The sequence below is a fragment of the Canis lupus genome, chromosome 15 (assembly GCF_011100685.1).
Source record: "Canis lupus familiaris isolate Mischka breed German Shepherd chromosome 15, alternate assembly UU_Cfam_GSD_1.0, whole genome shotgun sequence".
NCBI lineage: Eukaryota > Metazoa > Chordata > Mammalia > Carnivora > Canidae > Canis > Canis lupus.
In genome coordinates, this window is record NC_049236.1 from 3,415,705 (window position 1) to 3,437,183 (window position 21,479).

A 21,479-nucleotide genomic window follows, 5' to 3' on the forward strand; every position below is an offset into this window, starting at 1 on the left:
GGTCTGGGGGTTGGTGGGAAGACCGCCCTCTTCAGCCCACCTCCCTGTGGGATGGGAGACGCATCATGTGGTCCCTCCTCGGCAGCTCTCTCCATGTGAGAGGCCCCAGGGCTCTGGGCGGTCCCCTTCCTTCTCCATGGCCATCCCCTTCCCAGGCCCTGCTCCAGGCCCATGGCTCTCAACCCACGTAGACGTCAGCGCTTCCCACACGGGTGCCTCCAGCACTCACCCGTCCTGGATGACGGTCCATCTGACGTCCCCCAGGGCTCTCAATAACATCACCCAAAGAGCACTCTTGGTTTGCTCCCTCAAGCCTGCCCTTCCTCTACTGTTACTCAGGCAGGAGAAAAAAGATTCGATTAAAATGGCCCCTGGCTGGATCCACGCCTTCCCCGATTCCTCCTCCACCCGCTTTTCTCCATTTCTGCTGCTGCCCACAAGCCCGTCTGCTCCCGCCGCACACGTGTGGCTCAGGGCGTCTGACTTGGCTCTTGTCCCGCACAGATTACTCCCCCTGCTGATGTCGGGGGCGGGGCCTGTCGCATACATGTGGTCTACAACAGCTGACGTTTACAGAGAAACTTCGAAGACCCTGCAGAGTCCCAGGTGCCCAGAGCCAGTTTCCCCGGGAAATGTTGGCATTTGTCTGCGTGGTGCATTTGTCACGACTAATGAACCGATGTTGCTGTCTGATGCTGTGCTAAACACAACGGGTTCGGACCTCATCCGTCTTCCTCAATGTCCTCTTCTCCTCCAGGGTCCCATCCACTTGTTACCACTGCTCAGGCCCCGTGGGTTGTTACAGTATCTCAGATCGTCTCTGTATGTGATGACCTCGACACGTTGCGAAATACTTGTCAGACGTTCTGTAGTGTGTCCCGCAACTTGGTTTGTCTGACGTCTCTCTCACAGTGAGAGGGGGTTCTGGGTTTGGGAGGAAGACCAGGAGATGAGGGCCCTTCTCATGCCATCATGTCAAGGGGACACAGGATGGACGTGACATTCCTGTGAGCGTTGATCACCTGCTGCGGTCCTGCAGTCAGCTTTCTCCTCTGGGACCTACTTCCCCACCCCGGCCCTCCTGGACTTCGGGGAAGCGAGTCACTAAGCGGAGTCCTACGGGGGTGGAGGGACCCCTCCTCGAGGGGCTGTCTCAGAGGCCTCTTTTCTAAAAACCGGAATCAGATCCTGTCATCCTCCGCTGCTATGGAATACAGCGAGCTGTCAAGGCTCCAACACCGGGCCCCGCGTCACCCGCACTCAGTGTGCCCCGCCAGCGGTCAGTCTCCTGCCCCACCTCGCCCTGACCGCCCGCTCCAGCCACGGCAGCCCCGTGTGTGGCCCAGAAACGCCCATCCTGCGCCCGCCTTCGGCCTCTCCCTCTGCACGGCTGCCCACGAAGGAGGCTCTCCCTGGCTAGCTGGGGAATGAGCGCAGGCGTGAAACCTCGTTCTACAGAGGAGGAAACAGACTGGGCAGGGAAGCATCCTGCCGAGGTCACCGGGGGAGAGCGCTGCAGCGCTGGGACTTAAAGCCAGGCCCCTCTGATCCGAGTCTGAGGGTGTGATCCCTTCCCTGAGGCCCTGCCGCTACGGACACTCCCCACTGCTCACGCCGCTCGTGGTAGGGACAACATGGACTCTCTCTTAGCAACTCAAATGGTTCTGCAAAAGGAGAGGAGGGAGACCGTGGTGGTGGGGGCCTCCGCTGTGGGAACCTCACCCTCTGTGCCCCGCTGAGGCCCCAGAGGGGGTAGGGGATTATCACCCAGCCACCGGGCTGAGAAGGGCCAGGCCTCTGGGGCCAGATGCGGGGGGTAGGGGCCGCAGCCGCCTCCCGCCAGCAGCGTCGGAGGAGCCCCCAGGAGGAGGTCTGCTGCCCGGGCCTGAGCCTTACCATCTTCCGTTTCCACATAGAGGCGGAGCCCCAGGTCCTTGTTCCGGCCCAACAACCAGCGGCCACTGGCTGCTGTCACGTCCAACACCAGCCAGCCCTCGTCCCCAGCTCGGAGCGTCTGAAGATCCAAAAAGAACAAGTCAGACTCCCTGTGGACACGAAAAAACAATTAACTGAGGGCCGGCACAGCTGCTTTTGTTTCCAGCCCCCACCCTGGGGCCCACTCGTGGGGCACCGACCCTGCCTGGCTCGGGCTGGGCCCCTCGCCTGCCTCATCTCACCGTATCTACTGTGGGAAGGTGTTGCTGTGCCCAGTAGGGACGTGGAAACTGAGGCTCAGGAGCTGAGTGACCAGCCCACGGTCCCACAGCCAGGACAGCAGTGGAGGGATTTGCAGCAGGACCAATGCTGGGCCTCTCCCCGTGGTGACGCGAGGCCTCCGGCCACGTGTCCTTCTGTCTCTGAGGGTGTGTCCCCCGGGAAGCTCCCCTCCGTCCTCTGGGGAACGTCCCCTCCACGGCCAGGCCAGACACACCCACAGAGGCTCATCGGGAGGCGGGTGCAGGGTAGGCACCTGTTGGACTGCTCCCTGACCACCTCGAACGTGCTGACGTGCAGAGTCCTGTTGAGCAGGTGGGTGCTGGCCAGCTTGTAAATCCGGAACTCAGCGGCCGTGACTGCCTCCCCCTCCGGGATCTGGGTCAGGTCAAAGTGGAACTCCTTCCAGTGGGGCTCCTGGTGGCCCAGGGTGCGGTCACGCTCCACTGTAAGACAGAGCAGGGCTGCGGGTCACCTGTGTTCTGGGCAGAGCCGGGAGGGCACCGGGGGCCTGGCGGCCTGGGTGGGGACGGCTCCCTCCTCCTCTGCAGGGGGGCCTGCTCCCAGGCCCTGCCTCCTGGGGCTGAGACGGCTCTGCACAGGGCCCCACACACAGTGGTGCCGCAAGAGCAGCCTCCGCCTCTGGACCCCAACCCCAAACCCAGCCGGCCCCGCCCCATCCCCGCTGGCTCTGGGACCCCAGGATGAACAGAGGCCACATCCCTCTTCAGGGAAGAGGAGCAGGCACAGAACCGAGTGCATTTCTGAGGCCAGTGTGTGTGCATGGGAGCCTGGGGAGGGGAGCGTTTGCAGCTGACACTGGGGCTGGGCCCCGTGGGGTGACGGCACATGGGCCACAGCGTCCCGGGAGGAGGACACCGCAGAAGGAAGGGCCAGCCTGAACACAGGGCTGAGGCACAGACGGCACAGGCAGGGCAAACAACAGCCTTGAGACACAGCAAAGGGCCAAAGGATGGAGGTCCTGCCTGGGGAGAATGCAGAGGAGGAAGGAGGGCCAGGGGGAGACTTGGCAGGAGCAAGGACGAGCAAGGGATGAGCGACCGCCCCTGGGGACACCTGGTCAGGTCCTGGGGAGGCTGGACGGTCCCCTGACGTGGTGGGATCTGAGCAGGCTTCCCAGGGGAGCTGCCACCTGCCCTGGCCTTGAAGGACGGGACAGAGTCGTGTCGGGTGGAGCAGGTGGCGGGATGGTATTCCAGGCAGAGGGGACCTGGTGGGCGCAGGTGTGGGTGTGGGGGCGCCCGCAGATCAGCGGTGGGGCTGGGCGGTGAGCCTGGCTGTGCTCTGGCTCCGAGGGCTGGCATTCCGGCCTAGGGGCCCGGGCTGTGCCTCTGGCCAGTGGGGTTCAGGGTTCTGGGCAGCAGGGGCACGACGTGGGTTGGGAGGCAGGGGAGCGGAAGACAGATGAGGAGGGGAAGGTGAGGCACAGGCTGGAGGGGGCCGAGGCGGGCCCGGTGGCCGGGCTGGCGTGTCTGGACAGGAGGCTGGGGGGCGACTGAAGCCCACATGTCCCCGCTGCCCGGAAATGCCCAGGACAGTATATTTAGCAGCGTCTTACTTTAGCCTCCTGTCACTTTCAAAGGCCACAAATCTGTGTTTCCGGAAGGCAGGGGCGGGAGCCGCCCAGCACCTTCCCCAGCCCCGACGCTGAGATTTTAATTACATGTCTGTGAGTCTTTTTAGAAACGCTCTCTGGCTACTGGGCTCAGTGACCACAAGTCACCAGGCTGGTGGTGGAGGCGGATGTGGGAGCACTTCCTGGCCTCGCGGTGGGGACCGGGTCCAGGGATGGACAGGCAGGCAGCTGGGCAGGGCGGGCCAGTGTCACCGTGACACACACGATGACAGGAGGAGATGGGCTCCCGGCCCCGGGAGCAGAAGGAACGGGACGTCCAGCCTCTGACAGGGTGGGGGCGCGCAGCACGTGCCCACCCGGGAGCCAGGCTGCCCAGGGGGCAGTGTGACCCAGGGTGGGATCCGGGTCCTCCCACGCGGGCCTGCCCAGAGAGTGTGGAGGGCAGGGCTCTGGACCCTCACCGAGGACGTGTGCCACGAATATGGACACACGTGTCCCCTCCGCCCTACAGACACGCTCACACCCACACTTGCAGAGCTTTGGTGACATTTTGTGGACTCAGGGTCCACACGGAGCACCTCTGTCACCTGGCTGTGAGGCTCCCAGATGTGTAGGACGACACAGGTGGAGGCCATAGGCCGTGACAGGGTGTGGCACAGAGAGTGAAGGAGGGTGGCTGGGGGGCGGCCTCCCGACTCCTCCCAGAGCAGCCAGCAGGGATCTGCTCCCCGGGCTGGGGGCTGACAGGCGGGTCCCCGAACCCCGGGCAAGCTCGGTCTGCAGGCCCGACGCTGACATCCTGCTGGATCTGGGGACTGAGAGAACGACCCTGAGCCTGCCAGCTCCACAGGGGGACCGCGCTCTGCGGCCTCCCTCCCTGGCTGACCCGGGGGCCCACATGCGCTGGGTCAAGGGAGCCTGGGGTACCCAGTTCCAAGCTTCCACCCTGTGGGTTTGTGAAACTGATGAACCGGCCAGCAGTTCAGCCAGGAGACTGCCACCCTGGCTGTCCCAGACGAGCACTGGGAGGAGGGACAGTCTCAGGAAGTCATGCTTTCATCAGAAGCTGATAAAGTTGCTGGGATGCAGCAATACATTGGACATGACTAACTGGCCAAAGGGGAGCGCCCCGTCTCTCTGCTGGAACAGTGCATATGCCCAGTTTTCTAGCAGTTGCTTCTGTGCATTTAGTAAAAGTTTTAATTTTTTTATTTTTAAAAGATTTATTTATTAATGAGAGAGAGAGCGTGCACGTGCAAGCGAGCAGCAGAGACACAGGGAGAGGGAGAAGCAGGCTCCATGTAGGGGGCCCGACGTGGGACTTGATCCTGGGTCTCCAGGGTCAGGCCCTGGGCTGAAGGCGGCGCTAAACCACTGAGCCACCCTGGCTGCCCTATTTTTTTTTTTTTTTTTTTTTTTTTGTGGGGAGAGCAGAGGGAATGGACATCCTAAGCAGGCTCCATGCTCGATCTTGCAACCCTGAGATCATGACCTGAGCTGAAGTCTAGCGTCTTAATATACTTAACTGACTGAACCCCCCAGGTGCCCCAGAATAAGCTGGTGTTGAGGAGCAGTGGCTATTAGGATCTGGATTTGCCCCTACAGTAGTTGCTGGATGGGCAGCCCCTGCTCTCGCCCACTATCAGATGGTTGAGAAGTATAGGTGCTCTGGCCTGTAGCTGGGGCTTCTGACCCTACCGGTGACCAGGTACTTTCCCTGGCTTCACGCTCTTCATCTAGTGGGGATACTAGCAGTCTTTCCACAAAGGGCCCTGAAAGGGCTTTGGGAGGGGCAGGCGCTATCAAGTAGGTAGGAACTTCCACAGGAGTGGGGAAGGGGTGCTGGCCCCTGATCTCCTCACTTCATCCCTGTATCAAAGTGACAACATCCTGCCAGTACCAGGAGTTCCTTCATGTGTGAATCTCGAGAGCCATGGGGGAGAAAAGGGAGACTTTCAATTTTCTTTTTCCAAATACGAGTATGGAATGGAAGGTTCTGTAACATAAAAATACATTAATTCAAGTGAAAGGCATTTGGATGGTCTCAAGCTCCCTCCTATTCACCTCCTGACCCCTGTGTCCAGGCACTTGATCCTCTGGGCCTCAGTATCCACATCTGCAGAATGGCCATTTGATACAGGGTCAAGTGGAACCGCAAAAGGCCATGGTTGCTACCATAGTAGGTACTTGGTTCTGGTCCAGAAATGCTTCTACCATATTTCACAGGAGCATTTCCCTCCTGGTGCACCCTCCTGCCGAGCTTGCACTTCCCCAAGGTCTGGAATCTCCCAAAGATGCCCAGGCTCAGAGAGTAGCCCTTCAGAATCACCACCGAGGCCGTTCTGGCTCAGGCACAAAGCAGATAGTGACCCTTTACGAAAGCACTGAAGATTCCAGAACATCAGAGCCCCAGGGACACAGATCGTCACACACAGTCCCCTTCCCCTTTTCTATACATACAGAGATGGAACCCAGGGGTCCTGACTCCCGTCTGGGCTGCTTCTACCACATCAGGGCAGACCTCCACCATCTGATGTTGAAAGAACAGCATAAAAATCCAGTTGGAAGTGGCCTGTTGCTACTCCCCACCCTCCGCCCCCGCTATTGCTGATGGTCTGCAGAGGGAATTTATGGGAAAGGCCAAGGTCCGTACAATGTGATTTCTTGGGTTTTCCCAGTAAATTTTTTTTGCTACCACTTGTGGGGCTGGGAAGTTCATTTCCCAGCCTGCGGTAGATTTGGCCAGGATGAAGGAGTAATGGGTACTCCCTGCCTGGTATGTTCTGGATCCTGGCCTTCTGAGATATGTCCTGCCGGGAATCCTCTGTGGTAGCCCTGTGGGGGACCACTGATGCCTGGAGGAAGATTTCTCGGTAGTGAATTATTCCCCCCATCTTCAATATCTGGGCCAAGGATTCGTAATCTGGAGCGGGGGGGTGTTCCCATAATTTCACCTTTGGGCACGTGGGAAAAGATCCTGATTATATATGCTCAGCAGGCTTTCTAAAAACATTTTTTTTTTTTTTTAGCATTCATTTTTCCTTGTTACATCCAGGAAAATTAGTTTGTTTACTCATACACATTTGAATGCAGTGCTCCTTGTAGGCAGGTCATGATGGAGGCACGGGTGAGAACACAGCTGAGGACACGGAGTGGCCCCCCAGCCCCAGGGACGTTATGGAGTTTACGGTGCATGGGGAAGTCAGGTATCAAACAAGGGGAAGCAGCTATGAAGGAGGTCAAGGGAGGGGCGGGACTGGGGATAATGCAGGGAGGGTACGTGTGAGTCACTTTGTGCTTTTAACTTTATTTTGAAATAATTTTAGGCGATTTAGATTTAGACAGAACTCTTCTTTGCTAGAATAGTCCAGAGAGTGCCCCTATGCTTGTTACCCAGCCTCCCCTAATGATAATACCATATATAATCAAACCATAGAGTAACTTCAAAACCACAAAACTGGTATTGATACAATGCTATTAAATTTCTAGAATTTTGCCAGGTTTTCCACTATTCATTTCTTGAATGTTCCTGACTTCAGTCCAGGGAGGGTCCCACATCGCATTTAGTTGTAAGGCACCCCGTGTCTCCTCCGATCTGTAACAATTGCTAGGTCTTTCCTTTTCTTTCATGACACTGACACTTTTATTTATTTATTTTACTACAAGTAGGCTCCCTGCCCAGTGTGGGACTTGAACTTACAACCCTGACATCAAGACCTGAGCTGAGATCAAGAGTCAGATGCCTAACGACTGAGCCACCCAGGCGCCGCCCTCTAACATTGACATTTTTAAAAAATTTTTATTTATTTATGATAGTCACACACAGAGAGAGAGAGAGAGGCAGAGACATAGGCAGAGGGAGAAGCAGGCTCCATGCACCGGGAGCCCGACGTGGGATTCGATCCCGGGTCTCCAGGATCGCGCGCGCCCTGGGCCAAAGGCAGGTGCCAAACTGCTGTGCCACCCAGGGATCCCTAACATTGACATTTTTAAAGAGTGTTGGCCAGTTATTTTGTGGCATGCCTTTCAACTTCAGTTTATCTGATGTTTTTCTATTAGCTGAAATATGGAAGTGATGTCCACGTCTGTGCTTATCAAATTGGACAACACGTTAGTATTATTCCTAGTGATATTAATGGACTCTGATTAAGCTGCTGTCCAGGGATTCAAAGAGGCTCTGTGACCTGGGAAGAATCTGATAAAACTCAACAGTTGTTGATGTTACAGTAGTCCATGACCCTGAGAGGTGGGTTGGAAGCCACCTGGGGTTTTTAGCAGCCAACAGAGGCTCTTGACAGCCAGCTCCATCGAGACACCTGGGGTTGGCAGGGCATGGGCCCACTATCAGGGACAGATGATGTGACCACTGTTTCCCAAAGGTACCTTATTCTCAAAGTTCCATGTGGGGAAGCAGTTAGTTTACTTTCTCCATTACTGAAACTCCAGGAAATAAAGGATCCTAGGACTCTAGGCGGGTCAGGATGCCGTGTGCAGAGATGTCTTTGACCACCACGCCGCCAACTACATCCTGCCTTTCTTCCTCTGAGGATCTGCGCCTGCCACTCGGGAAAGATCTCCAGATGCCGCACCCTAAGTCCACCAGCCCAACACCAATAACGGCTTCAGATATTTTTGTGACTTGGACAAAATTGAAAGGTATCTGGATGATCTAAATCTGTCTTGTTTTTGACCAAAAAGTAACACTTCAAAAAGTCATCCTCTTATTTTAGCCCGTAGTGGCTGTTAAGAGAACAGAATCTTCTGACCGCACAACGTGGGCCGGAGACAGGAGGCTCTCAGTGGACCTTCCCGAGCTCCTTGTGCCCTGGGGGCCCAGAGGGGGACGTGTCTGCCGCGCTCCCCAGGACACGGGGCAGCCTGCTGGCCTGGGAATGGCTTCCATGCCACAGTGTGTCTCCATCAGAGGCCACCCGTGTTTCCACTTTGCTGTGGGACTGGCCCCCGTTCCCGGCCCGGCTGGGCTGCCGAGGCAGAGGGCAGGCTCCCCAGGCTCCCAGAAGCAGAGGCGTGGGTCCGTCTGGCTCATCCTGCGAGTGACAGGGCTGAGGGGCCCCCTTCAACCTGGATCAACCCCCAGGCCTCCGTGGCCGGTGCAGGCCCATGGACGAGCTGCAGAACTGATCACCCACCAGGTCTGCATCTGAACCAGGTCCGCTTCCTCCCACCCACAAATCTCAGTGCTGCCCAGAGGCCAGGGCTGCATTTCTAACGTATTTTTAGTCACTTTTCATTACTGACTTTCTCAAAAGCCGTTCCATAAATGGCTCCGCACGCGTGATCGCCGTCCAGGCCTCAGATGGCTTTAGACCCCAAATTAAAAGGGAACACCCGCACACTCGGCCACATCAAGTCTCTCAAGGCCAGAAATAGATCCAAGGAGACTGAGCAAGGATACAATTCCCTGGTGCAAACCCGGGGAGAGGACCGAACTGTGGGAGTTTTCCAGAAAGATGTGGTCACAGTGACACAGCCCTCTCTCCCTTGGGGAATGGGTTCCCATGAGGAGGTGGACTGGGTGTACCTCCTTGCCCCGGGCCTCACCGCTGGAGGGGCCCCCCTCAGTGGGCAGGGGCGGGCACATTCTCTCAGATTTAAAGATGATGTAAAACGAGTGGCCCTAGATTCCCTCTAGGGGTCGATATTGGGATGGGGGGGGTCACCTGTCAATGAGGTTCTCCTGTCAATGCCCACCCCCTCCCAGAATGCCTGCTGAAGCCACCTTCCTCCAGGCAGGACCCTGGGAGGACTGGAGGTCCCGGGAGATGCTGCACCCATGGTCGGCCTCCACAAAGACAGGGAGGGCAGCCCTGCTCTGGCCCACCCAACTCCTGCCCACCCAGGCTCCTGCCCCTGCTCTCAGCCCCTGCCTCCTGCCGTGTTCCTCCTCCCTTAACCTTGCCGATCTGCCCTGCACACCTGCCACGCAGCTAGCCTCACTGACATTTCACCCAGTTTCACACAACACTGGGAGTGAGGCCTTAGTCACCTGGTCTTTTTTTCTTTTTCTAAAGATTTATTTATTTATTTATTTATTTATTTATTTATTTATTCATTCATTCATTCATTCATTCATGATAGATATAAAGAGAGAAAGAGAGAGGCAGAGACACAAGAGGAGGAAGAAGCACGCCCCATGCCGGGAGCCCGACGTGGGACTCGATCCCAGGACTCCAGGATCACACCTTAGGCCAAAGGCAGGTGCTAAATTGTTGAGCCACCCAGGGATTCCCGTCACCTGGTCTTAAAGGGGAGGAAATGAGGTTCCAAGACTTTAAAAAGCTCTTGTGTACCATCTCACAGCTCCCTAGTGGCACAGTCAGGATTAAAATGCAGGTTTAGTACAGCTACAATATGTGTGCATGTTCAGGGCCCTGTTATTCATAACCCTTAACTAGAAACAATGCAAATGTCCATGAATAAAAACCAATAAATGTGCATACTTGTGGAATGCAACATAACTCAATTATAAAAAAATGAACTACTGGGCAGCCCGGGTGGCTCAGCGGTTTAGCGCCACCTTCGGCCCAGGGCCTGATCCTGGAGTCCCGGGATCGAGTCCCACATCGGGCTCCCTGCATGGAGCCTGTTTCTCCCTCTGCCTGTCTCTCTGACTCTCTCGCTCCCTCTGTGTCTCTCGTGAATAAATAAAATCTTAAAAAAAAAAAAAAAAGAAGAAGAACTATGTGGGTGCCTGTTCAGTGGCCAGCTCAGTCAGAAGAGCATCTGACTCTTGGATCTCAGGGTTGTGAAATTCAAGCCCCACACTGGGTGTGGAGATTACTAAAACAAACAAACAAAACACTTAAAAAAGAACTACAGATACAATAACAAACATGATTCTCAAAAAAAAAATTATGTTGAATGAAAGACTAGATATAAGAGCACATATTGTATGATCCTAGGTGTAGGAAGCTCAAAGACAAGTGACATGAATGCACTGTGACAGGAATCAGAAGTGGCTGCCTGAAGGCGATGGGCTGAGGGGCGGGAGGATCCCCAGGGGCACCCATGTCACATGTTTCTATGTGGTCTGAACGAGGTAAACTGAGCATGCATTTTTGTAACTACCAAACAATGAAGACTCTTTAAATAGAATTCTCAGTTTACAACATATATTCAAGACAGTCCAATTGGGCGACACTAACACACCTAGTGGTGGGCCAGGCCTCCCCCTGGGTGGAGAGGCAGCTTCTCTAGAGGAGAAGAGCAGAGAACACAGCGATCACCTGCTGGGTGGCCTTGGGAAAATCACCCAACTCCTCTCACTCTCCTCTTTTCAAAACAAAGTTGTGACCAAAACTGTGATGCAAATGAAGGGACAGACCTGAGGGCTCTGGGCATGTGGTCCTCACAGGCGCCATCTCACGTGGTCCCTGAACAGCCCTGCAGGGTGGGTACGACGAGGGCCTGCATGTTACAGAGGAAGGAACTGAGGCTCCCACAGGTGGACTGGAAAGCCCAGATCACACGTGCAGCAGGTGGTGGCACCAAGATGCAGATTCTGAGTCCAGGTCAGAACCCCCCTCCCAGGTCCGTCTGCCCCCCCCCCCCCAACCATTGTCCATCTGCTCCTGGTTTCCAGATGGGGAGTGTCACCGTCTAGACCACTTGATGACCATCTTTGTGGCTTATGTATTTATTATCCGCTCCCCCCAGAAGGCCAGCTCCCCCAGGGCAGGGACTTTGTTAGGTGCACCGTCACATCCCAGGAACTAAAACTGTGCCTGGCACGGAGCAGGTGCCACAGGACTATCTGCTGAGTGAATTCATAAAAATGAAAGAATTCGTTGTTAAAGAACCAAAGAAAGTGACCCGGGGGCTCGTGGACACCAAGCATTGCCCCTTCAAGGTCACAGGACTGAGGAGGACGTGGGCCAGGTCCCTCGCTCCCACTCAGCCCTGCCGCCCCCAAATCCAACACCTCAGGTCAACTCCCCCGTCCTCGCCGCCTGAGGCTCGGGAATAAGTCTGGTCAGAGAAGGGTCGGGACAACAGTGAAGACGGCTCCATGCATCTCTGGCTGGACCTCTGCCTGGAGGGCTGTCTGTGCCTCAGTTTCTCTACCTAGAACACGGCAGCTGCTGCTCCTCTGCCTCAGGTGGAGAAGGACCAGGAGAGACTTGCAGAGTCGGTCCTTCCTGCCTCATTCCTCCCTCCCCGCGGGCTGGGCCATGCTCCAGTCAGACCCACGCTCCCGCCCAGGGGACAGGGTGGTGCCATGAGGAGCTGCCTCCGAAACAGGGCCACGGGGTCAGCAATGGGAGGCCCCCGGTTTTCCGGCACCATCGCTGGACTGGACGAGAAAACAGAGGCTCAGGGAGGGAAGGGAGGTGACTCGGGACAGGAAGGAATCAGTGATGGGCCCAGGTGATACCAGAACCTGGGCGCTGCCTCCCAGCTCGGAGCTCTCCTCTCCCTGAGCACCCAGGACACCCAGGACAGACCCGGACTGCTCCACGTGGGTATCCGCCCCCATGACCGTGTCCTGACCAAGGGGAGCCAAGGGTGTACAGTCTGAGACTGACTTACAGGCCGCCAGGGGCCCCAGCTCTGACCATAGCCCCGGCCTCCCTAGAGAGACACCATCAGCCACGACGCGGCTTCCTAGAGCATCTGCTTGTGACAGGTCCCTGGCCTCTGGGTCCCACAGGCTGCCGTGGATGCTCAGGGGCCCGGCAGACACCAGGTCTGGCTTCTCAGGAGCCACATGAGGCCCACAGGAGAGGTGGAGCTGGAGGCCCAGGTATGGGAGCCCGGGCGTGGGCGCCGATACCACGGTGACTCTGCCATCAGGCTCGGTGGTTCAAGGGCCTGGGGCCTGGGCCTCCAAACAAGGAAAGAATCCTGCCAGGTGTCTAACCCCTCCCCCCATCCCAGCCCAACAGCCTAGGTAATTACCAGGTAAAACCACTCAAACTGCAAGAGTTCTACTAGTGCAATTAGTACATCAGAATAAAGAAGGCCCTTCTGACAGCTGCTGGGCCCGCCCACAGCCTGGGCCTCCACGGAACAAAGATCTGCTTGTTAGTCCCACAGCGTCAGAGGCCCTAGATCTTAATGAAACACGCACAGACGGCGTGGGAAGAAGCCGGCATCTGGAATCCACAGCCCCGGATGATGTCATGGACGTGCTGTGTGGCCCTGGGCTGGCCACTTTACCTCTCGGAGCCCATGAAAAGGGGGCTGGCACATCAGCTTACATGTTACCACATGGATGGAACGTGGACTTTTCCGGCTACAGAACTTCAAGCGCTAGTTTGTATTCTAAAAATAGGTAGAGACACCTTTGGGTTGGCTTTTAAAACCCATCTCGGTTGCACATAAGAAGCCTCGGACATTCCCAGCACATCCCCCCAAGGCTGGGCAGCAGTGGGGAGGGACGGGGGGCAGCAGGGACCAGGCGCAGGTGCACCTATGACAGGGCTGATGTTCTGCTCCTCCCATCCATCAACCAATCACACGGTAACCTGTGGACGCACTGATCTCAAGCAGCCCCATTTCACAAGGAGGGATCTGGGGCTCCAAGAGGGCAAGGGACTTGCTGGAGGCCACCCAGCAGAGGCAGGAGAGGAGGCCGATCTGCGTGAGCTCTGGGTGCTGCTTGATTCGGACGACAGCTCCCACCGAGGCTGTGCACGCCTTCACCAGGGGATGCTGGGAAGGAAGCAGGACACTGGCCGGGCGGTGACTCACTCTAGTGGACGTTTCCCTTAGGGACGGTGTCAGGGTGACAGTACCCACAACCCTCTTGGTTCTGAGCCGCAGGTCAGCTAGTCCAGAGGACAGGGCTCTAGCCTCAGTTCCACACATGGTCTCTTTTGTCCTGAGCCCCCACCCTGCCCTTCACCAGGAAGGCGGCGTTCAGAACCCCCGACCCAAGTCCTGTGCCTGGCACCCGGCTCTCAGCAGAGGTTAGCAGCCACTTCCTGCTGCTCACTCCCCCCTCGGCCACCCTCTGGGCTGTGGGGACAGAGGTCCCCTTGGCCGAGCCCTCTGCCTGCCCTAGTAGAGGAAGCAAATGGCTGAAGACCCCACAAAACGTGCTGCTGCTCCATCCCCTGGGTTTCTCTGCCTCAGCCTCCCTGGAAGCTCTCTCCACCCTGCAAGTCTGCCCTCCTGACAGTAGAAATGTCACCGCCTGGAGGGCTGGGTGTAGGGCCAACACGCCCGCCTGTCCTGGCTGGGCCACCGCCAGGCTGCGCTATCCTGGGCGTGACGCGCCTCGCTCAGCCTGTGTCCTCATCGGGGAGACGGGCACGATGGCACGTCTGCTCCCAGGCTGTGCGGAGGGTTAAGGGTGACGCTGCCGGTGAAGGGATGCTGGTGGCCTTGGCGAGGGTCCGTCCCCACCTCAGGCCGCGCTGGGGTCCCTGAACCCCTGAACCCCCAGACCCCCGGCCCTCTCTGGCCGCGGACAGGTGCAGAGCGGAGAGGGGACGGTGGCGGCTGCAGGTTCAAGAGCGTGTGTGCAGTCACCCAAGACGTCGGCGTCCTCTCCCCACAAACGGCCCCGGGGCTTGAAGAGAACTAGTGCGGAGCACAGGCTGGGCTCCGAGCGGGCAGCCGGGAGGGCCCGCCGGCCGGTCCTCACTGGTCTGGACGGCAGCGCGCCGAGCCGGCTGCGGGCTGGGCCCAGGCGACCGCACGGCCGAGCTCCGAGTCGCCCTTCCCGCCCGCTGCCCGCCAGCCACGCCCTCCCCAGGAGCTGGAGCGGGGGCTCCGGCCGGCCCCGGGGCGGCTCGGCGTCTGGGCTCCGGGCTCCCGGGCAGCTCCCTCCCGCGCTCACCTTCGGCCCCGGCCCGGCCCCGGCCCGGCCCCGCCCTTAGCGCCGCGCCGCGCCGCATCCCCGCGGGCCCCGCCGCCCGCCCGCAGGAGAGGACTCCGACCCCGGGCGGCTGCGCGGCTGCGGGCGGACGGACGCGCGCCCCAGCGCTCCGGGTCGCGCCGCCGCCGCGGGGCCCACGCCCGAGGCCACAGCCCTGCACCGCCCCGGCCCCGCCGCCCGGGCCCGGCCGCCGCACTCACCCACGTTGACGAAGCTCATGACCAGGTCGGCGCGGCCCGGGCGCCGCGCGGGGGGGCCGCCGTCCTCGTGGTCGTCGCGGGCCATGGCGCGGTACAGGCCCAGCATGAAGAGCGGCGCCGACGCCGGCAGCCGGGCGGCGGCGGGCGGGGCGCGGGGCCGGGGCCGCCCGGGCAGCCCGAGCACCGCCAGGATCTCGCGCTGCATGTCGCGGCGCTCGCGCGGGCCCAGGCGGCGGGCCGGGCAGCCGGCCGGGGGGCGCGGGCCGGGGCCGCCGCCGCTCAGCGCGCACAGCGCCAGGCCCACGAGCCACAGCGGCCCGGGGCGCGCGGCCATGGCGGGCCGGGCGGGCCGGGCGGGCCTCAGCGGGCGCGCATCCGCCCCGCGGCCGGGCGGGAGCCGAGCCGGGGCCGCCCCGACGGCGGGCGGCGGGCGAGCGCGGGGCCGGCGCCGCGGGGGGGGCTGGCGGGCGGCCGCGGCGCTGTCCCCGCGCGCCCCCCGCGCCGCACCTGCCGGGGCCGCCGCCCCGCGGCAGGCGAGCGCTCCCCCGGGGCCCACGCGCGTGCGGCCGCCGCGCCGGCAAAGGCTCCGCCGAGGCCCGCGGGGCGGCGGGGGCGGGGGCGGCGGCGGAGGCGGCGGCGAGCGCCCGTCGGGGCCGAGCGGCGCGGACCGAGCGGCGCCTCCGCAGCGGGACCCGCCGTCTGCGCCGCGCGCCCCGCCCCCGCCGCCCGTGGGGCCCGCGCGCCGCCTCGGCCCCGCCCCGGCCCCGCCCCCTCCGGCCCCGACCAATGGGGGCGCGGGGCGGGGGCGGGGGCGGGGCCGAGGCCGCGACGCCGGGAGGCTGCTGCTCCGCCCGGGCGAGGGGGCGAGGGGCCGAGGGGGCGAGGGGCCGAGGGGGCGAGGGGGCGAGGGGCCGAGGGGCCGAGGGGCCGAGGGGGCGAGGGGGCGAGGGGCCGAGGGGCCGAGGGGCCGAGCGGGGCGAGGGGGCGAGGGGCCGAGCGGGGCGAGGGGCCGAGGGCCGAGGGGGCGAGGGGCCCCTGCCCGCCGTCGGGGCGTCTGCGCCGCGCTGGGCTCCTCTCCGGCCGCTGGTGGCGCCGTCGGGCGAGCGCGAGGTCCCGGCCCGGGGGCCCCCCGGGGACCCGGAGTCTCCGCCCCGCCCCGCCCCGCCCCGCCCGCGCAGGGACCCGCAGCCCCGCCCGGTGCGCAGACCGTCGCTGGGGACCCGAAACGCCTCGGGCGGGTGCGGAGGTACAGGGCCCCGCAGGTGCCCGCCGCGCCCGGAGGTGCGGCGCTTCCTCTGCCCGCGGCCGCCTCCGCACCTCCTCGCTGGCACCCGGGCCCTCCCCGCCGTCGCCTTGCACGCGCGGTGGGCGCTTCTCCTTGCGCGACCCCTGCTCAGCCTCTGCTCCCCGCGCGCCCCCTCCTGGCTCCCCGTGCTCCCGGCCGGTGCCCCAGGCGGGCGCCCCACACCCCGCGCTGTGCCCGCGCCCTGCGGGCCCCAGGGCCGATCCAGCGGGCGTGGGAGACGCGCCCTGCAGAGCGCCTGGGACGGGCTTTGCTCGCCCCGTGGTCAGGGCCCTGGCGGCTCGCGAGAGCAGCTCTGCACGGAAGCCCCCGTCGCCTCAGCCCCCTCTGCACGCTCTGCTCTTCCGGGGCGCTCCCTCGCTGCGCTAACTCACGTGGGAGGAAGTGACCCCTCGACTGCGCTGAAGGAAGGCTGAAGGGCCCGGGGTGACAGCAAAGGGCAGGCAGGGGGAGAAGAGTGCTCCAGGCAGAGGGAACAGCGACTCCGGGGAGCATAGTGCAGGCACCACTTGGCACTTGGCATGTGCCGGCAGTGCTCTGCCTCGCTTCTTTAATGCTAGCGCACACCGCCTTGATGCCATTTCACCCCCTTTTTAACAGACGAGGACGCTGAGGCACGCAGAGGTTAAGGGACTCTCCCTGTCACACGACAGCGGAGCTGGGCTTGGGCAGGTGGGCGCTCGCAGGTGAGCTGTTCAGTGGAGCCCAGAGAGCCAGCAAACGGCGAGGCTGAGGCTGAGGCTGAGGCCGAGGGGCTGGCCAAGGATGGGTCCAAGGGCCTCGCAGGGAGACTAGAGGAGGGCCCTGGACGACAGAGGGTTATGGGGCCCCAGTGTGGATTCAGTATTAAACTTCAAAATACATTAAGAAGTCCACCAAAATTAAGATTTCCCCATGATCGCTTCGAACTTTTAAAAAATACTGAAACTGGGCTGCTTGGCTGGCTCGCTCAGTGGAGCATGGGACTCTGAGTTCAAGCCCCACAGTGGGCGTGGAAGCTAAAGGCTACTGTACATAAACAATCATTTGTTGGTGCCTTAGGCTCGGGCTCAGTCTGCCTTTTATCCAACGGGCGCATTCCCATGCTGCTTACAAGCCTCTTAAGGATGTTGCAGCTTAGCCACCGAAAGTGCCCAAGGCAGAGTCTGCTGCAGGGGCGAGTGTGGATTGGAGGGACAAGATTAGAGCCAGCGCCCACAGCGGAGGCAGGTACAATGGGGCGTGGGGGGGGGGGGGGACAATGATCCGTTTTGGTGACAGGGTGGAGGGCAGAGGAGAAAGCGGCTGAGGAGGCTGCATCCCCAGGGCTTGGTGACTGCGGACAGAGGCAGGGGCAGAGTCAAGGGGGCATCCCCGTGTCAGGCTCGTTCAGGGTCTCAATCTCAGGTCCTCTTCACTGTCCTCTGGGCATCCCTCGGCGCTCCCCGTGGAGTCCACACCACATCATCGGGGGCCTCAGGTCTAGCCTGTAACCCTCCGGTTGTGTATGGTGCAACACTGGGCTCCCAGCTAGACTGTCAGCAGCCCAGTGCAGGGCTCATACTTAGAACAGAAATCATTTATTTCAATATAGGGTTAGCGGAGACAGTGGTATTCTTTAAATAATGGATCTTGGGGCACCTGGGTGGCTCAGTGGTTGAGCATCTGCCTTTGGCTCAGGTCGTGATCCCCCGGGGTCCTGGGATGGAGTTCTGTAAAGGGCTCCCTGCAGGGAGCCTGCTTCTCCCTCCGCCTAGGTCTCTGCTTCTCTCTCTCATGAATAAATACATAAAACTTTTTAAAAATAATAATGGGCCTCACATTCCCATAAACCTAAACATCAGGTTTGAGCCATTCCGAAGGGTGTTACTCCACAACTCAGTTCAATAGCAACCACCATGGGCTGCTTCTTCATGCTCCACCAGAGATGAAGCTGACCAGTCCCTGTCCCCCAGTGGATCAACACCCCCAAATAAGGGTAATAGCCAGGTGAACATAGTCTCTACAGAAGGCGGAACCAAGGCTGTGTTCCAAGACCCCAGGCCTGCAAACTGCCTGGAAGGGCAGAGAACAAGGAGCTGGGATATGGGGGTGGGGACATGAGTGGAATCTTCAGGAACTGAGGTGGTTTCTTGGAGAATGTAGTATCAAACAAGGGCTTTCCCCAGCTGCGCCCGTCGTGGTGTGACTTTGGGCTGTTTCTGAACCTCTCAGACTGTTTCTCATCTGTGAATGGGGTCACGATGGTGGGGCTGGATAGAGAGCATTTAGCAGTCACTGGCCTACGGCAAGCAGTCAGTAAATGTTAGCTGTTGTTACTGTATCATTCAAAACCCCAGGGACTCATGCATCTCTACCCAGCAAACACCAAATTAGTATCACACGTTTAGCACTAGTATCCCAGAAGTGTAATTTTAAGCTTTTTTTTTCTGTCATCCCTATATTCTCTATATGGCCTTACATGTAGGTATTTGTTGAATGGAAAATAAACTTTGTGAAGATTCCACTAGCTGAGCTTTGTTGCAAATGGAAAACCTGAATTACTTGGTTTAAAAAAAAGTGATCACAGTCCAGAATCTGAAAGGATGGAGGAGGTCAAGCAGTTTGAAGTATGCTTCTGCTGCCAGGAAGCCTAGAGAAGCAAATTTGGGTGAAAACACTATCCTGCACAGTTCTGGCAGTTTGAAGTTATCTAATCCCAGGAGGACTAGAGTAAGCACTTTCTTCAGAGTCAGTACATCAAGCTGCATTTCTTTTAATCTGGATAGTCAGGTTCCAATAGCTTTGGCAAACATGTATCCATCTCACTCAATCCTGATGAGCTGAGGAGTATGGCCTAATGATCAGAAACACAGGTGGCCAGAGTTTGAACCCCTCTTACCTACACCTCAGGTTCTCTTGTTACTCCTAGCCTAATTCCTGCTGTTAGAGTTACTTAGTATTTGGCTGTTCTAATTACTATAAAGCCGACTAGGGTCTGGAGGAAACAGAAATGCCAGACTTCAATAGGGAATCAGTGATTTGCTTTAAGGTCCATTTTTGCCATTTATTAATTCTGTGATCTCAGGCAAATAACCCTCTCTCCCACTTTCCCATTGCTGTGTCTCCATCTGCAAAGAAGAGCCAGATTTGATGACCAACTTTTGCTTTCACTTTTGAAATTCTGTCATTTAACCAGCCTACTGTGGGAAATTGGCCCCATTCTCTGAAACCTGGGATCTTTGTGGTTTCTAGTACAGAAATCTTATATATTGCTATTTGTGTAATCACCTAAGTGAAGCAGATACCCTACAGATTTACATTAACAATAGCCTGATTATTTTTGTTGCTTTGTTAAAATTAAAAAGGATGAAACGAGAAAAAAAAATCTAGTGAGCTCCATAATTTATCCACCAAGATATTTTGATTTGAATAATGCATTTAAGTACCCAAAACACAATCATACCCAGGGTAATATGTTATATATAAGGTAATAGTTGAGAAGAAAATCAGGAAATACGAATTTGTTACTGCAAGCAATTTTAATACAAAAGTGTGTCTTTTTTTAAACAGTTCATTGGTAGAGCTTCAGTTTCTGCCTCAATTAAAACCAATTGAGATAATCACACAGCAACATGGTCGGAGCTGAAGAACAGCAGCTAAAAAACAGGAGCCCCAGATAGCCCCTCTTCATGGTCACTTGGTCAGTTGACTTTATTACTCACAAAAAAAGACGGAAGCAAACGGGACTTGTTAACAGGTGTGCTGGTGAACTCCTTTAAAGGACGAGCAAGTGTTTATGTCCATATTTTCAGAATAGGCTTGTGGAATTCATTCCTCAGTTTGTGGGAAGTTGATCGACCATTTAAATAAATAGCAAAAATGCAGATAAACAAATCTGTAATTCACAGTGCCACCAAGGAGTCTCCCCTTGCCAAGGGCCTGGGTCCTGGTGAGCACAGGAGTTATTGGTGGCAGGGCTGGATAGGAAGTTACAAACCAGGACTCTTAAAAACCCCAATGTTCTGAAGTCTTCTCAACAGTCATTTACCCCTGAATTCTAGCAGCTATTTGTCCTTTAAACACCCAGTACTGAGACAGTATTTAAAGTATTGCAATGAACTCCTTTTGCTGATCATGTGCAAACATTACCTAGAGGAGGTTCCCTCTCTTCAGCTAAAATCACACAGCATTAAAAACATTGGAAAAAGCAATTAGAAGTGCCCTCCCCTCAGTTCTTGCTAGTTGAGGTGTCTGTGATTTACAAAAAAAGAGTTCCTTAAACACTGCAGGATTCTTATTATTTTTTTTAATATAATTTATCTTGCTGAGACAGCAAGTCGAGTTTATAAAGAAGATGCATTTAGGAATAATCCTAAAAGATAAAGCAGGTTTACAACCCTGCACCGCGCAGAAACCCTATTTAGAGGCTTTTTTTTTTTTTTAATACACATTCTCATCTTGACCTTCTCACTTGTTTTTTTTTTTTTTTTTTTTTTTTCAAATATTTCATTTCTGGGCCCCATCCATTACAGGGTTACCAGGAGGCAAATTTTATCTACATAAATATTCACATGAAAATAGTAACTTACAAAAAGAAAAAAAAAATAAGGCAGCTTCATAACACAATTATTCTTTTACACTTTTAACAATATAACTTCTCCTGTTCAGAATAAATATACACCCAATGTACGGAGCAGGCTTCAAAGTGGATAGAGGCTTGGGGGTGCTTGTACAGTGTTATCGCTTGGGACCCGGAGTCCTGGGGGAGGCAGTGGTGGTCTTCTTAGACATGGTCGGGATTTTGGAAGGCTTGTTTAGCCCTCTCCTGGAGTTGCCCTGGCCCCCTGCGGCACTGCTCTCCGAAGTGTCTGAACAAGCAGACTGTGTCTCTAAAAGGTCAAAGTCAGAGGCATCGCTTCCTCGCCGGCTACTGGCCCGACTCCCGGCCCGACTACCGGCCCGACTCCCAGGGCGACTGGCTGACTTTTTAGGGTCTGGAATTCGAGAATAAAGCAGCAGACTTAATAGAGACAACATGGCGGGGCAGCAAGAACAAGTGACCAGAGGTCAGGGCTCTGATTCTAATACCACCCGATATGCTGTGTGACCCTGGGCAAATCAGAGCCTTTCTGGACCACTTGTATCTCATCTACACAGCAGTGGCTTGAAACCTTTCCTGCCTCTGTGAGAAGCTTGCCTCCTGAGGATTAGAAACTTCGCTCAGCAGCTCAGTGACCTCTTGTGCCCACAGAATGGTGCCAAGCAGGGCTGCTCAGACACCTGGGCACAGAGAGAGCCTGCTAGAGGGAGTAGGGGTCGAGGACAGGCAAAAAGAGTGCCAGAAAGGAGGCCAATTCC

General features: G+C 57.6%; 3 protein-coding genes across 14 annotated transcripts in view; 1 reads left to right on the forward strand and 2 right to left on the reverse strand.

The window, feature by feature from the left end:
• LOC100855618 (bone morphogenetic protein 8B) overlaps positions 1–15,191 on the reverse strand; it is a 31,869-nt gene extending 16,678 nt beyond the window's left edge. The window contains exons 1-3 of the mRNA XM_038557815.1: positions 14,858–15,191; positions 2,471–2,660; positions 1,897–2,045 (exon numbers count right to left, since the gene is read on the reverse strand). Coding sequence (XP_038413743.1) covers positions 1,897–2,045; positions 2,471–2,660; positions 14,858–15,191 — 673 coding nt within the window. The remainder of the gene's footprint in view (positions 1–1,896; positions 2,046–2,470; positions 2,661–14,857) is intronic.
• LOC119877001 (translation initiation factor IF-2-like) lies at positions 15,190–16,529 on the forward strand. Its single transcript, XM_038557628.1, has 2 exons — positions 15,190–15,736; positions 16,036–16,529. The coding sequence occupies exons 1-2, from the start codon at positions 15,190–15,192 to the stop codon at positions 16,527–16,529; spliced, it is 1,041 nt and encodes a 346-aa protein (XP_038413556.1).
• Positions 16,530–19,641: 3,112 nt separating this feature from the next.
• MACF1 (microtubule actin crosslinking factor 1) overlaps positions 19,642–21,479 on the reverse strand; it is a 341,269-nt gene continuing 339,431 nt past the window's right edge. For 8 of the 12 annotated variants that reach the window (XM_038557825.1, XM_038557827.1, XM_038557826.1 and 5 more), the window contains one exon: positions 19,642–21,115. In XM_038557825.1, coding sequence (XP_038413753.1) covers positions 20,859–21,115 — 257 coding nt within the window. In that variant the 3' untranslated portion in view covers positions 19,642–20,858. The remainder of the gene's footprint in view (positions 21,116–21,479) is intronic. The other 4 variants (XM_038557821.1, XM_038557820.1, XM_038557819.1 and 1 more) reach the window with 1 other exon arrangement.